General features: G+C 46.6%; 1 protein-coding gene across 3 annotated transcripts; it reads left to right on the forward strand.

Annotated features, from left to right (window-relative positions):
- The first annotated feature begins 1,740 nt into the window (after positions 1-1,740).
- LOC118081169 (zinc finger and SCAN domain-containing protein 12) lies at positions 1,741-13,983 on the forward strand. 3 transcript variants are annotated; one of them, XM_035107443.2, is made up of 7 exons: positions 1,741-1,850; positions 4,316-4,478; positions 4,636-5,531; positions 6,255-6,345; positions 6,987-7,493; positions 8,820-9,044; positions 11,948-13,983. In XM_035107443.2, exons 3-7 carry the CDS (start codon positions 4,764-4,766, stop codon positions 12,508-12,510), a joined length of 2,154 nt encoding a protein of 717 aa, XP_034963334.2. In that variant the 5' UTR covers positions 1,741-1,850; positions 4,316-4,478; positions 4,636-4,763; the 3' UTR covers positions 12,511-13,983. The 3 variants fall into 3 exon arrangements, with proteins under 3 accessions (XP_034963334.2, XP_034963336.2, XP_034963335.2); XM_035107445.2 differs by lacking the exon at positions 8,820-9,044; XM_035107444.2 differs by lacking the exon at positions 4,316-4,478.
- The last annotated feature ends 11 nt before the right edge of the window (positions 13,984-13,994 follow it).

Consider the following 13,994-nt stretch of genomic DNA (forward strand, 5'->3'; position numbering starts at 1 on the left):
TCCTCTTAGCTAGGGATCATGGGAGTTGTAGGTCAAAACATCTGGAGGGTCGCAGTTTGGGGATGCCTGTTGTATCCATTCTTTACTGTGATGTATAATATTTCTACAGCCGTTGCCAAGAAAAAGTAAAATACAATACAATAAAATTGAGAATAAAGGGAAATATATGTGGCTATTTAATGTGATATTTTGTCAGTATTATTGTGATAGTTTTCCTTTCATTGTATCTTGCTAGTTTCCCAAGAAGTCTGGGGCAGCAGTCCCCTCTCTGCCTGCCTGCCTCCCCCATCGCCCTCCCTTTTCACACACACAAATTATCTTCACAACAACCCTGAAAGGTTGGTTAGACTTTAAAGTAAGGGCTGGCCCAAGCTTATGCAGTCAGGATCATGGCTGAGTGGGAATTTGTTAAGGGCATCTTAAGGTCCTAAATGCTGGGAAATTGCAAGGATATCCAATCAAGCTGAATGCTGGAAGATTCAGGAGCAAATAAAAGACTACTTTATGCAGCTCATTGTCAAACTATGGAACTCTCTGCCACAGGAGGCAGTGACAGTCACCAACTTGGATGGCTTTGAAAGAAGATGAGAAAAATTCATGGAAGGAGAGGCCTATCGATGGTACTAGCCATGAAAGCTATGCTCTGCCTCCGCCAGTGTTTTCCAAACTTGGGTCTCCAGCTGTTTTTGAACTACAGTTCCCATCATCCCTGATCACTGGTCCTGCTAGCTAAGGATGATGGGAGTTGTAGTCCAAAAAAACCCAAGTATGGGAAACACCAGCCTACAAGGTTGGAGACACCAATGCTTTTGAATGCCAGTTGCTGCAAACCATAGGAGGGGAAAGTGCTTGAATCCTGCTTGCTTGTTTCCCAGGTCAGCCAGTTTGAGAACAGGATGCTGGACTAAATGAACTATTGGCCTGATCCAGAGGCTCTTTTTATGTTCTTATGTAGAGCAGCTGAAGTTAATGACCTTGGCAAGGCCCCATCTGCAGTATACATTTAAAGCGATATCATACCCCTTTAAAAAGCCCAGCTTCCTCCAAAGAAAGAAGGGAAGAGAAATAAAGTTGCACATGACCGGAATATTCCTCTCGTGTTTTAATTCCCCCATGCGTTCTCCATTTCCTGTCCTCTCTAGGACTCTCTAACTCAGGCCCTTTAACCCCTTGGGTACCACAGCTGAGTTGTTGGTGGGGTTGCCTTGCCCTAGGCAGAGCGGGGCAGGGGAACTTCCAACATGGGTAGAACTTGTGCTTGGGACAGATGAGGTTCCCAGCTTTTCAGAGCCTGCGTCATGGCAGGCAGGAATATGAAGGGTCCGGTGGGCCCTCTGAGCATATGCAAAGTGCATTCATTGCCCTTGGGGAGGTACCGCGCGGCTCAGTGGAAAAGTACGGGGTTTGCCTGCAGGAGGTCCAGAGTTCAAGCCCCAGCATCTTCCAATATGACCCTCAGGATCCCTCCCAGCTCTGTGGGGATTTGCACAGCTGAGTGCATTCCTTTCAACATTCCTCTGATGAAAACGGGGACATCCTATTCCATACCCTCCAATATTTCTCTCGATAAAATGTGTGTTTTATAAGATCGTGAGGCTAAAGGTGTGTCTCTGGTTGGTAGGGGTTGGTTGTTGTTTTTTACAGGCACATGAAGGGTTACATTGTGAGTGCTTCGGTTCCTAGAGAGACTGAGGAGTTGGGGAAATAAATTAGGGCTGCCCACTTCCTGTTCTGGATGCTCCCCGCTCCCTCCAGCCCCTCTGTTGCAGGAGATAGCCGGACCAGAAAGAGGACAACTAGGTTCCTCTGCGGGGCTGAAGCAGATCCAGCGCAGTGGGGCAGGATGTGCTGTGAGTTGCATGAGGAGGGGGGAAAGAGGTGTTTCTAAATATGAAAGTGGTGCAGAGCAGATGCAAACCCTTGCCCTCTGCCACTTCGGTTCACTTTTGACCTAGATCAGGCACCCCCAAACTGCGGCCCTCCAGATGTTTTGGCCTACAAATCCCATGTTCCCTAGCTAACAGGACCAGTGGTTGGGGAAGTTGGGAATTGTAGTCCAAAACATCTGGAGGGCCAAAGTTTGGGGATGCCTGACCTAGATCTCTGATAAAACAGATTTTCATATGTTTTCCTGTACATGTGTTTCCCTGTACATATGCACCACCTCTGTCTACAACTACAGGGTCTCCTCCTCCTCCTCCTCCTCCTCCTCCTCCTCCTCTTCCTCCTCCTCTTCTTCTTCTTCTTCTTCTTCTTCTTCTTCTTCTTCTTCTTCTTCTTCATCTTTTTGGTGTTTTAGGATGGGAATGTCACTTTCGTGCAATTGGGGGGGGGGAGGAAAAAGTGAAAAGGGTTCAATAGAGGTTTCTTGCAAAAGTGGGGAGGCTTTTAAGAAGGCCGTCTACCCCTTAATACACATTGAAGTTGTGCCATAGAACATCCTGATAGATCGATATTTTTAACCAGCCACCAAGCATTGTAATTTGTGCACAAAGGGAGGCTTTTGTGTTTAGGGAGGCTTTTAATGTTTAATAGATCACTGTACGTATTTTATTTTTCTGTTGGAAGCCGCTCAGAGTGGCTGGAGAAACCCAGCCTGATGGGCGGGGAATAAATTATTATTATTATTATTATTATTATTAAAGAACAGACATATATGAAGGCAGCTAAGCAGACAACGCTGCCCAATTTAAATTAAAAACCACACAAAATCAAAAGCTCATTGCTGTGACCCTTGTTTCTAACAGCAACTCCTAGAAATTTTGCGATTTTGCCATAACGAGGGAAAAAGTCACACAATAATCAGCCGGACGTCCTAGTTGAGATAATAATGGGGTGGTAGGGTAACTCTTTACGCAAAACTCTGTTTTTGGGTTGTTGTTTTTTACTTTTAAAAAAGTTAAATTTGAGGTTGTTTGTTAAGGAGTGTCAGGGGTGTGAAACAGCAAAGGTGCCTTCAGGTAGGATTGTGAGCAAGCATAAAATTATGGAATTAACCAGGTGTGTAAGCGAATGGATTCAAAAGAAGAATAGGTATTACCGAGAATCACTTATCTAATAACACTGGGAGTGTGATTTCTTTTATTTATATAAATATATATGTATTCCTTCTTTTTGTGCCATATGGTTAATGGAGAGAACTTTGTTTATTGCATTTGTATTTCACCTCTTCCTACAAGGAGCTAAAGGTGTGGCTTATATGGGTTCTCTTCCTCCTCATTTAATCCTCACAACGACCCTGCCAGGTAGGTCAGGCTGAGAGACAATGAATGGCCCAAGGTCACTTAGTGGGTTTCATGGCTGTGGGGTAATTTTAACACTGGTCGCCCAGGTCCGAGTCTGATACTCGAACCACTAACAGCTCACATCATCCCTGACCTCTGGAGGGCTGCATAGGTCAGTCACACCCAGTTGGAGTGCTGGGATTAGGAAGAGGGAGACGCGAGTTCAAGTCTCCACGTGGCTGTAAAGCTCATTGAGTGACCTTTAGCCCCTCACGTTCTCTCTCAGCCTAAAGACTACATAACTGGGTTGTTGAGAGGATAAAATGACAAAGGAGACAAACATTGGTCCATCTATGGACTATGTTGGGCCATTGGCCCATCTAGCTCAGAACTGAAATGTTCTTCCCATGATGTCGCATCAGCTGCTAGATCCGGACAGCAAGCCCAGTTTAGCAACGCACTTTTAACTGGTACCCAAGCATAAGGGCCTGAGGCTTTTCAAAGCTTGCCAGTTATATTTGCAGTTGTGCATATAGAAAAGGAAAAGGTTCAGTCTAGCTGCACAAGCGCTGATCATGAAGAAATTGACGGGAGGAAAGGGAAAAGTTGAATGAGCACGCTCAGAAAAAAGGCAAGGCCTTCTCAGTAGTGGCGTCTGTCCTGTGGAACATCCCCCCCCAATCAGATGTCAAGGAAATAAACAACTATCTGAGTTTCAAAAGACATCTGAAGGCCACCCCACCCTGTTTAGGGAAGTTTTTAATGTTTGATGTTTTTCGCTTTATTATTATTATTATTATTATTATTATTATTATTATTATTATTCTTATTATGTTGGGAGCCACCCAGAGTGGCTGGGGAAATCCAGCCATACGGGTGGGGTATAAATAATAAATTATCATCATCATAATCATCATGGAAAGCCAGCTTATCCCGAGCCCTGCATGGAGATGCCAAAGATTGAACCCAGGATCGTGCAAGGCAGATGCTCGGCCTGAAGGCTTAAAATATGGTTTCTCTTTCAGAACGACTCATCAGCCAAAATAGCTTGGTTTGGCTTATTTATTCCACCTTTTGTCTTCTTCCTTCAGGAAAAAGAAGTTCCTTTCTTGCTGGCTGGAAATTTTGCTGAATCCAGCATAAAGGCACCATTTGACAGGAGTGATTTGCGGCACCGCTGACAGATCCTACTGGTGGAACCTGGAGGAATCAGCCTGGCAGATGAAAACATGAGATGTGCTTATTTTAAAGGAGGTGCGACCGATGGCAAGGTCCTCCCTGGCATCACCTGTGGTACATCCACAAAGGCACAAGTCTCTCACACATTGGATAAGAAGGAGTAAACTCTTTGTTTAGCTCTTTTTTAAGAAGAAGGCTACAAATATTCTGTTTGTTTGTTTGTTTGTTTTAGGCCTGCAGGTCTCTATGTGGCAACATTTCAGAACCCTCTTCCTTCCGGTGATGGGCTTTCCAGCTTAAAATAACACTTTCTACGCTCTCCGTGGACATTGCCTCCGGTGTTCAACGCCGTCGGACGAAATGGCTGCCGAGCTGAGGGCCGGCGGAGTGATGAGTCTCCCTTTGCAGAACGTTCTAGAACACGAGGCGATCCCTGGCGCGAAACTGAGGGAGGAATCCCAAGCGGGGCTTTTGGAATCCGAAGGGGAACGGGTGGTCCCTCGCGTCATCCAGGTTGGGACCATCGGGGAGCTTCTGGGCTGGGTGCCCCCCCAAGAGTTGACCCAGGGGTCCGAGGAGGGTTTGGCGCAACGCTGGGAAACTCAGTGGCAGGAGGTCCTGAAGGCCGTGCAGCCCTTTCCCTCCGGGTGGGGAAGCCAACAGCCGCCGAAGCCGTTGCTGTGGGGCTCTTGTGAGGCCATGACGGTTGCTGGCCAGTGGCCCAGCGGAGATGGAGTCGCTCAGCTTCTGGTGGGCAACGGCAGAGGAGCTCCAGGAGCCTTTAGCAATCCAGCCGCTGGAGAAAACAGGACGCCGGAGAAAGAGGCCGCGGAAAAGGACGAAGCTGGCCCCGATGCGCAGGGGGGCAGACATTTCAGGCAGTTTGGCTACCAGGAAGCCGAGGGACCCCGAGAGGTTTGCAAGAAGCTCCGGGAACTCTGCTGGCAGTGGCTGAAGCCAGAGAAGCACACCAAGGAGCAGATCCTGGAGCTGGTGATCTTGGAGCAGTTCCTGGCCCTCCTGCCTCCGGAGATGCAGACCTGGGTCAGGGATCGCCGCCCTCAGGCCTGTTCCCAGGCGGTGGCCCTGGCTGAAGATTTCCTCAGACGCCAGCAACCAGAAGCCGAGGTAAAGGAGAGAAAGTTTTCAGATTTTATTTTACATCGTTTTTATTTGATTTTAGAAATATAAAAATATAACAATCCAAATGTATATCCATATATAGAGATTACTGTGAATCTCGAGACTTCCCCCCACCCCCTCCATGGGTCCTATTGTCAACATTTACAGCTGCATATTATTCCATAGTCTATATTTTGTATCACTCCATATTGTCCATAATAATTGTTTCATTACAAGTGAGATTAAAACCCTCCTCATGTTTTCATCTGCTTGCAGTGGTCTCCTAAATAAGTTTTTTTTTTAAAAAAAATCCCATTCTTTTAAAAAAGTTTTTGTCCTCTTGGTTCCTGAGCTTTCCGGTCCATCAGCTTAGTTTGCCATTCCTCTCTGGTAGGGGCTCTTTCTTCTTTCCATCTCTGGGCTAGTAACATCCGTCCGGCAGTTGTCGTATACATCAGGGATGTCCAACAGGTCGACTGGTCGATCCCTGGGAGGCTGCAGTCGATCGCTGTTGATCGCGGGCTCCTTTTCCTTTGGTTTTGTCTAAGAGCACCCAGCCCCGGCCCCTCTCCCCTCCCTGCATTTTATCACGGAGTTTTTACAGTGATATTTTGCAATAAAACGGGGGTAGATCAGCTCCAGTTTATAACTCTGTGAGTAGATTGCAGTCTCCTGGAAGTTGGCCACCCCAAGCCATTGACTTGACGGGAAACCTCTCTTCTCTTTTAGGCGCCGGGGAGACACGAGGAGGAGGTGATTGTGGTCTCCCCTGAGGCTGAGTGGTCGTCGTTGGAGGGTGGCCTGGGTCCCAACTCACTGGGTATGTATAATAAATGAACATATAAAATTGTATTTGTACCCTGCCTTCCCCGGCTGGAGCCGGACTCAGGGCAGCTAACCAGGCCCGGTGCTAGAGTTTTTTGCGCCCTAGGCAAGATCACCTTCTGGCGCGCGCCCCCCCCCCCCCAATAAAAAATAAAATAAAAAATAAATAGAAATAGAAAATAGAAAAAATAAAAATAGAAAATAGAAAAAAATAAAAATAGAAAATAGAAAAAAATAGGTATTTTGGACTACAATTCCCATCTTCCCTGAACACTGGTCCTGTTAGCTAGGGATCATGGGAGTTGTAGGCCAAAACATCTGGAGGGCCGCAGTTTGGGGACGCCTGTGCTAGAGCAAAGTAAATAGAGCCATAACTGACCAGAATAGCAGAGCAAAAACCATTTATACCTATGAAAATTGTGCAGCTTGTCCAATGAAATCATGAGAGTCAGATTTCTCTGAGCTTTAGAAGCTAAAATGAGAGAGGGCTTTTAAGATGTCATGGAAATGCCCCGTCAAAATGTGGCCGTGTGGAAGCAGAATTGGTTTTCAGCAAGGCTCTTTTGTATATTTCAAAATACTGTGCAGTGAAATCCAGCCTCATTCTTCTGTTTCCTTTTCCTCTTTCATGGAAAGTGAACCTGGATGGCTATGCAGTCTCAGCTGGAGAAACAACTCTGAATGGGAGCAAGCTGGGTCCTTTCCAGCGAGGAAGTCCCAGGCTTCCGGTGATGCTCGGATCTTTATTGGGGCGGCCTGGTTCCCTCGGAAGCAGCTGTGATCTGGAACATGAGAACGAGACGGAGCCGCTCGAGAGGTGGGACGAAGCCACGCTCTGCAGCGAGGGAGTCTACGAGACCGTCGTACGCTTGGAGGAACATGGCCACTGGTGCCTGGAATGTGGCGAAAGCTTCCAGGATGCGTGGCAGCTGGATAGACACCAGAAGACCCACACTGGCCGCAAGCGCCCCGAGTGCCCGGAATGCGGCAAGAGCTTCCGGGATATCTCGCATGTCCTCCGGCACCAGACAGTCCACACCGGAGAGAAACCGTATTCCTGCTCCGAGTGTGGGCAGAGCTTCACCCAGAAGCCGGCCCTCAATAGACATCTCAGAAAACATCTGGAAGAAAAGAACTACACAGGTACGTACGCCGTAATCAATTTTGCGGGTGCCACAAAAGATGAATATGCTCAAGAGGGAATAGAATCTGCACACACAAAAAATATGTAAAGCTTTTAAATAACTGTACAAGCCCTGCAGCTCCATCCAGATTATTGAAACTATGCAATTTACAATAGAAAATGTTATACAGTGGTACCTTGGTTCCTGAATAGCTTGGCTCCTGAACAAATTGGCTCTCAAAAGAAGTGAGTGGTCTGTTTTGCAAACGTTTTTCGGAAGCCGAACGTCCGACATGGCTTCCGATTGAGTGCAGGAAGCTCCTGCAGCCAATCGGAAGCCGCACCTTGTTTTTGAACTGTTTCGGGAGTCAAACAGATTCCCAGAACGGATTAAATTTAAGAACCAAGGTATTTGGATTCCAACTTTGGTGTGTTGGTATACTTAATATTCCACAATAATCTGAAACCACAGGACTTCCCACAGGATCATCTGGGGGGATTCAACTTTCCGCATTCTGCTACGAATAATTGCAAGGGACAAAGCGATTCCCTCTTGCTGTGTGAGAGATAAGGAAATGTCTCTTCTAATATTATCTTAAGAAGAGGAATTCCATCTCTGTGTGTGTGTGTGTATGAGAGAGAGGCAGAGTGCCTTTCCTAACATGACAGTGGAAGAAGTATTAGGAGGAGAAATGTCTGTTCTCGGATGTTCCTGATACAGTCTTCATAAGATATTGTATTAAACATAACCTTCACCGAAAAACAAAATCTGCTGCACAGTTAATAAGAGACACCCTTTTTAGCTTATCAAAAATATTTTTATCTGTCTGTCTATCATCTATCTATCATATCTATCTATCTATCATCTATCTATCTATCTATCTATCTAATCTACTGTATTTATTTACTTAATTGCTTAATTGCTTACTTACGAGCAGGCTCGTACCCAATAATTCTCAGAAACCTAAAAACAGTGCAGTTTTGAAAGGTTCATTCTGCAACCTTGATTCAAAATGGCATCCAATTGTAGAGACGCATAGACCCAAAAAAAACCCCTTGCTTCTTGATCTTGGGAACCATCATGCAACATTTGTTTGTGATCTCTTAAGAGGTGTCTAAATAAACAGCAAACGAGTAACTGTCCAAAACGTAAGGAAGGTAGTTTTCAATAACGTATGGTACATACACGCTGCTTAGCACCATACTTTCCAACTGGTGTACTAAGGAATCATAAAAGTTTTGCATCGGTTAAACTTCACGTAAGCCAATGAACTTATTTAAACCTTTGCGACGCTCCTTCCTCGTGCGGGATCTCATGCCGCTCCCCCCCGCCTCTGGCCAAACAGGTGTCAGCATCGCCGTCCGACCCCCGAAGACCTTTGTGGGCCGCAAACGCCCCGAGTGCCTAGAGTGCGGGAAGAGTTTCCGGGACATTTCGCAAGTCCTTCGTCACCAGACGGTCCACACGGGGGAGAGACCGTACAGCTGCCTCGAGTGCGGACAGAGCTTCACTCAGAAACCCGCCCTCAACAGACACCAGAGGAAGCACCTAGAAGGCAGCCACGGCGCAGGTATGGGGCTGGGCTTACCCTCCGGGACCTCCGCTTCCCACCAGAGCCAGCTCTGGATTCAGGGGAGCCCTTGGGCAAAGACCCCCTTTCAGCACATCTCCCTCCTCGCTGCCACTGATACCACCCTTTCCCCGTTAGAATTATTCAGATCACCTGCTTTCTGGTTCTTTTTTGAGGTAGGGGTGCCAGAGATTGAACCGGGTGTGTGTGTGTCAATCTGAACAACAGCAACAACAATCCCCCCTCTTTTTATTCATTTTTCTATACATAAATCATTACATCAATTATACTTATTACACAATAAAGTATAAATTCCATTCCATATCTATTACAAAATCAAAATAATATTGACTTCCCTATTACATCTCTTCATTGATTTAATACAAATTGTACAAAAGTAAACATAAAGTTGATATTTATTAGTTTAGAACCAATCATATAACACCTTTGGTCTAATATTTTATCCCTAAAAATCCAAAATTATTCTACAAGAGTTATTCCAATGCTTGAACCATGTTAAGGTCACACATCTTTTTTAAGTAACTCAAAAAGCTATACCACTCTTCAGCAAATTTACTTCTCGGATTTTCTTTTATTTTTTTTCTGACAAGAAGGACAATTCAGCATAATCTACAGTTTTGAAAAGCCATTCTTTTTTTACCTGGTAACTTATCACTCTTCCAATAAGATGCCACTAAAATTCTCGCTGCAGCAGAAGCATATAGAAAGAAATTATTTATTTTATTGGTTACATCTGGAGTTGTGATTCCTTATACCCATAGCTGCCAAGTTTTCCCTTTTCTCGCGAGGAAGCCTATTCAGCATAAGGGGAAATCACTTAAAAAAGGGGATAACTTGGCAGCTATGCTTATACCCCACCGATCTGGCTGGATTTCCCCAGCCACTCTGGATGGCTCCCAACAGCATAATAATAATAATAATAATAATAATAATAATAATAATAACAACAACAACAACAACAACAACAACAACAACAACAACAACAATAATAACAAAGCGATAAAACATCGAACATTAAAAACTTCCTGATACAGGCCTGCCTTCAGATGTCTTCTGAAAGTCAGGTAGTTATTTCCTTGATATCTGATGGGAGGGCGTTCCACAGGACAGGCGCCACTACCAAGAAGGCCCTCTGCCTGGTTCCCTGTAACCTCACTTCTCGCAGTGAGGGAACCGCCTGAAGGCCCTCAGCGCTGGACCTCAGGCCCTCGGACCTGGACGATGGGGTAGAGATGCTCCTTCAGGTATACTGGGCCGAGGCCATTTAGGGCTTTAAAGGTCAGCACCAACACTTTGAATTGTGCTTGGAAATATACTAGTAGCCAATGTAGGTCTTTCAGGACTGGTGTTATATGATCTCAGAGGCCGCTTCCAGTCACCAGTCTAGCTGCCGCATTCTGGGTTAGTTGTAGTTTCTGGGTCACCTTCAAAGGTGGCCCTACATAGAGTGCATTGCAGTAGTCCAAGGGAGCTGGTAGGCCACTGCCCTGGACACAGAATTGACCTGCGCCTCCATGGACAGCTGTCCAAAATGATGCCCAGGCTGCACACCTGGTCCTTCAGGGGCACAGTTACCCCATTCAGTACCCCATCCACACCTGCCTGCCCCCTGCCCCCCCAAAACAGTACTTCTGTGGTGGAGATTTGGTCTCTCCCTTGAGAGTTTTCAGAGCCCTCTGCATCGCCTCAGAGGGACAGCTGGTGCAATTCGCTGCTAAGTGCAGCAACTGAACATAAAACGGCGGATTAAGCAGAGAGCTGGATCCAGTTTTGTGGTGGGTTAGAGTTTCAGAGTAGGACCTGGGCTGCCAAGATTCAAATCCCCACTTACTCATGAAGCTCGATGGGTGACCTTGGGCCAGTCACACACAGGCGCGCTTTCCCTCTCTCAGCCTAACCTCCCTTTTTTTGGAGAAAAGGGTGAGATATCAATGCAAATAAATAAACCAAAGAGCTGGAATCCTAGAATCGTAGAGTTGGAAGGAACAGCCGTTCCATATGGGGATCAAACTTGCCACCTTGCCGTTATCAGCACCATGCACTAACCAATAAGTCTCACTAGTGCAGCAAGATTCCCCCCTGTCCACACATGCTCACAAACATCCCAAATTGGCAGAACCCACCCAGAACAGCATGTGGAGGGAGAAAAAATGCTTGTGCTGATAGAATGAAAGCCATTGGCATGCTTTAAGAGGTTTGAAAATATATTGGATAATGATAACAGCATGTTATAATAGTATAATGGATACAATAACTTATGGAATACAGTGGCACCTCCGGTTACGAATGGGATCTGTTCTGGAGGCCCGGCTCGTATCCCGAAGATTTCGTAACCAGAGGACCCGCTTCTGCATATGCATGAGGTGTGCATGAGGTTTGCCACGTCCACAACCCGAAGTTTACATTACCCGAAGGTAACGTAACCCAAGGGTCCACTGTATACAGAAATGGCGAATCTTACCAGAAGAATAAGAGATCAAGATAGCAAACTTTTAATAAAAGAATGGAAATGGTTTATTGAATATTTACAAATAAACTGTAAACAGATAAGGACATTGGCAGGATTGTTGTAATAACCTGCAGTTTTATATTTAAAGTATATGAATAAATGAGTACGTTAAGTTAATTTGGAATATGTAGAAAATACAAAAAAATAAATTTAAGGAACCCCAGAAAGAGGGGGAAGGAAGACGAGTTTTGAAATGTTAAAATGATTGTAAAATTATTGAAATGTGTAAAATTGAAGATCTTAAAAACAGTAACAGAGACACTTACTTGCAGGGGCAACATTTGTGTGTGTGCATTTGTGAAATATATTAAATTTTTTAATCCTTTCCCTAGCACAAGATGATATCTGCTTGGATTCTCCTTTCTCCCTACAGGTGATGGAAAACTGTCTTCAAGCCAGGAAAAGGCCTGCATGCAGCCAGGATCCTTGCAGCCCAGCCCATCAGCGACACCCCAAGAGAGCGTTGCTGGCACCTTCTCCAGTGGATCATACTGGCCAGGGGGCTACTGTCCGTGGGGAGCCGTCCCAAGACAGGTTGGGGCAGCGACCAAAGCTTCCCGAAAAAAGCAGAACCGCAGGGGGCAAAGAAACCACTGGTGCTTCCTCTGCGGAAAAGGCTTCCGGGACAAGGCGGACTTGGTGAGGCACGAGAGGATCCACACGGGTGAAAAGCCCTACTCGTGTCTGGAGTGCGGGCGGCGGTTCAGCTACACCTCGAGTTTGTACAAGCACCAGCTCATCCACCGGCAGCCCGTCGATCTAGAGTTGAAACCGGTGGCGGAGGAGCACTCGAATCATGGGCAAAATGGTGTTGCGCACCCCCAGGCGGCTGGGGAGGAAGGGGCGTTGGGCAACGGCGTGAAGGTCGAGGACTGCAGAGGGGAGCCTTACGCCGCGAATGTGGTGCTGTTAGTAGGGGGTGCTGCAGAGAGGTGAAGCGTTTTTTGACATGTTTAACAGGCAGAGTCAAAACCTCCTGGCTGAAAAAGACAAGCAGAGCAGAGGCAGCTGCCTGGGCCAGGGGGGTGATGGATGCCTCCTTGAGAGAGGGGGTGGTCCCTGGCTGCTTGAAGGAGGCAGTGGTAAAAAGATGGTTCGGAAACTTCAGCCGGCGCAGAGTTCAACGTCCAGGTTGCTCACCCGGACAAAGCAGTTTGAGCCCTAGCCTGCCTGCATTGGTGCCCTGATCCGCCGGCCCAAAGGGGCGCTCATGGGAGTGGTGGGGTGCAGGGATACCAAAGAAGGATGTCAAAAACATCAGTCCTAGGGCTTTATCGAAAGAAAGGCGTAGGGTTGCCTGCATTGCAGGGGGTTGGACTAGATGACCCAAGGGGTCCCTCCCAACTGTACAATTCGACTTGCAGCAAATCATTCGGCCAGGTCTCCCAGCCTTTAGTTTCCAGGCCCGATTCAAAGTGCTGGCTCTGACCTGGAAAGCCTTAAACAGCCGAGGACCACAAGACCTCAAGGACCGCATCTCCCCATATGAACCAACCCGGACCCCGTGATCGTAAAACGAGGCCCTTCTTTGTGTGCCTCCTCCACACGAGGTCGGGAGGGTGGCAACACGGGAACGGGCCTTTTTGTGGTGGCTCCCTGTTTGTGGAATGCTTCTCCCCGGGGGGGGGGCCCTCAGCTGGCACCTTCAATAGGCGCCAGGCAAAAACATAACCACGTCTTTAGCTGATTAACATTCTATGGCCTTTTGAATGCATTTGTGTGATGGCCCAACCCCCTGCAATGCAGGAATCTCGAACTGGATCATGCATGACCGATGGCCATCCAATCTCTGCTTTGAAATCTCAAAGGAAGGAGAGTCTCTACTGCCTCTCGCGGGAATCTGCTCCACTGCTGAAGAGCTTTCATTTTATTAATGCATTTTGTGTTCTCATTTTGTATTTTTATCTTGTGAACTGCCCTACGATCTCTGGATGAAGGGCGGCATGCAAATTCAAACAATTACAAATATAAATAATAAATAAAATAGCCATCTCAAGAGTCGCCTTTGGTTTCCTCCCACCACCTGCAATGTACATATTGTGTAAAGAGGGTTTCTTATGCTTAATGATAATGATTACCGTTAATAATGTTATTGACTGGACTTCACACTGGACTTCAGTGACCCCCTGCTTTCAAATATTTGGACTGCGGGGACCCCAGCCACAAACATTGTCTTATTTCTCGTTTTAAATAAAAGTATAAACTGCGGATCACAAGTGTGTGTTATTTCTAGAAGGTAAAGGTAAAGTGAGCCCTGACTACTAGGTCCAGTCACGACCGACTCTGGGGTTGCGGCGCTCATCTCGCATTATTGGCCAAGGGAGCTGGCGTACAGCTTCCAGGTCATGTGGCCAGCATGACAAAGCCACTTCTGGCGAACCAGAGCAGCACACGGAAACGCCGTTTACCTTCCCGCTGTA

Source organism: Zootoca vivipara, chromosome 2 (assembly GCF_963506605.1).
Source record: "Zootoca vivipara chromosome 2, rZooViv1.1, whole genome shotgun sequence".
NCBI lineage: Eukaryota > Metazoa > Chordata > Lepidosauria > Squamata > Lacertidae > Zootoca > Zootoca vivipara.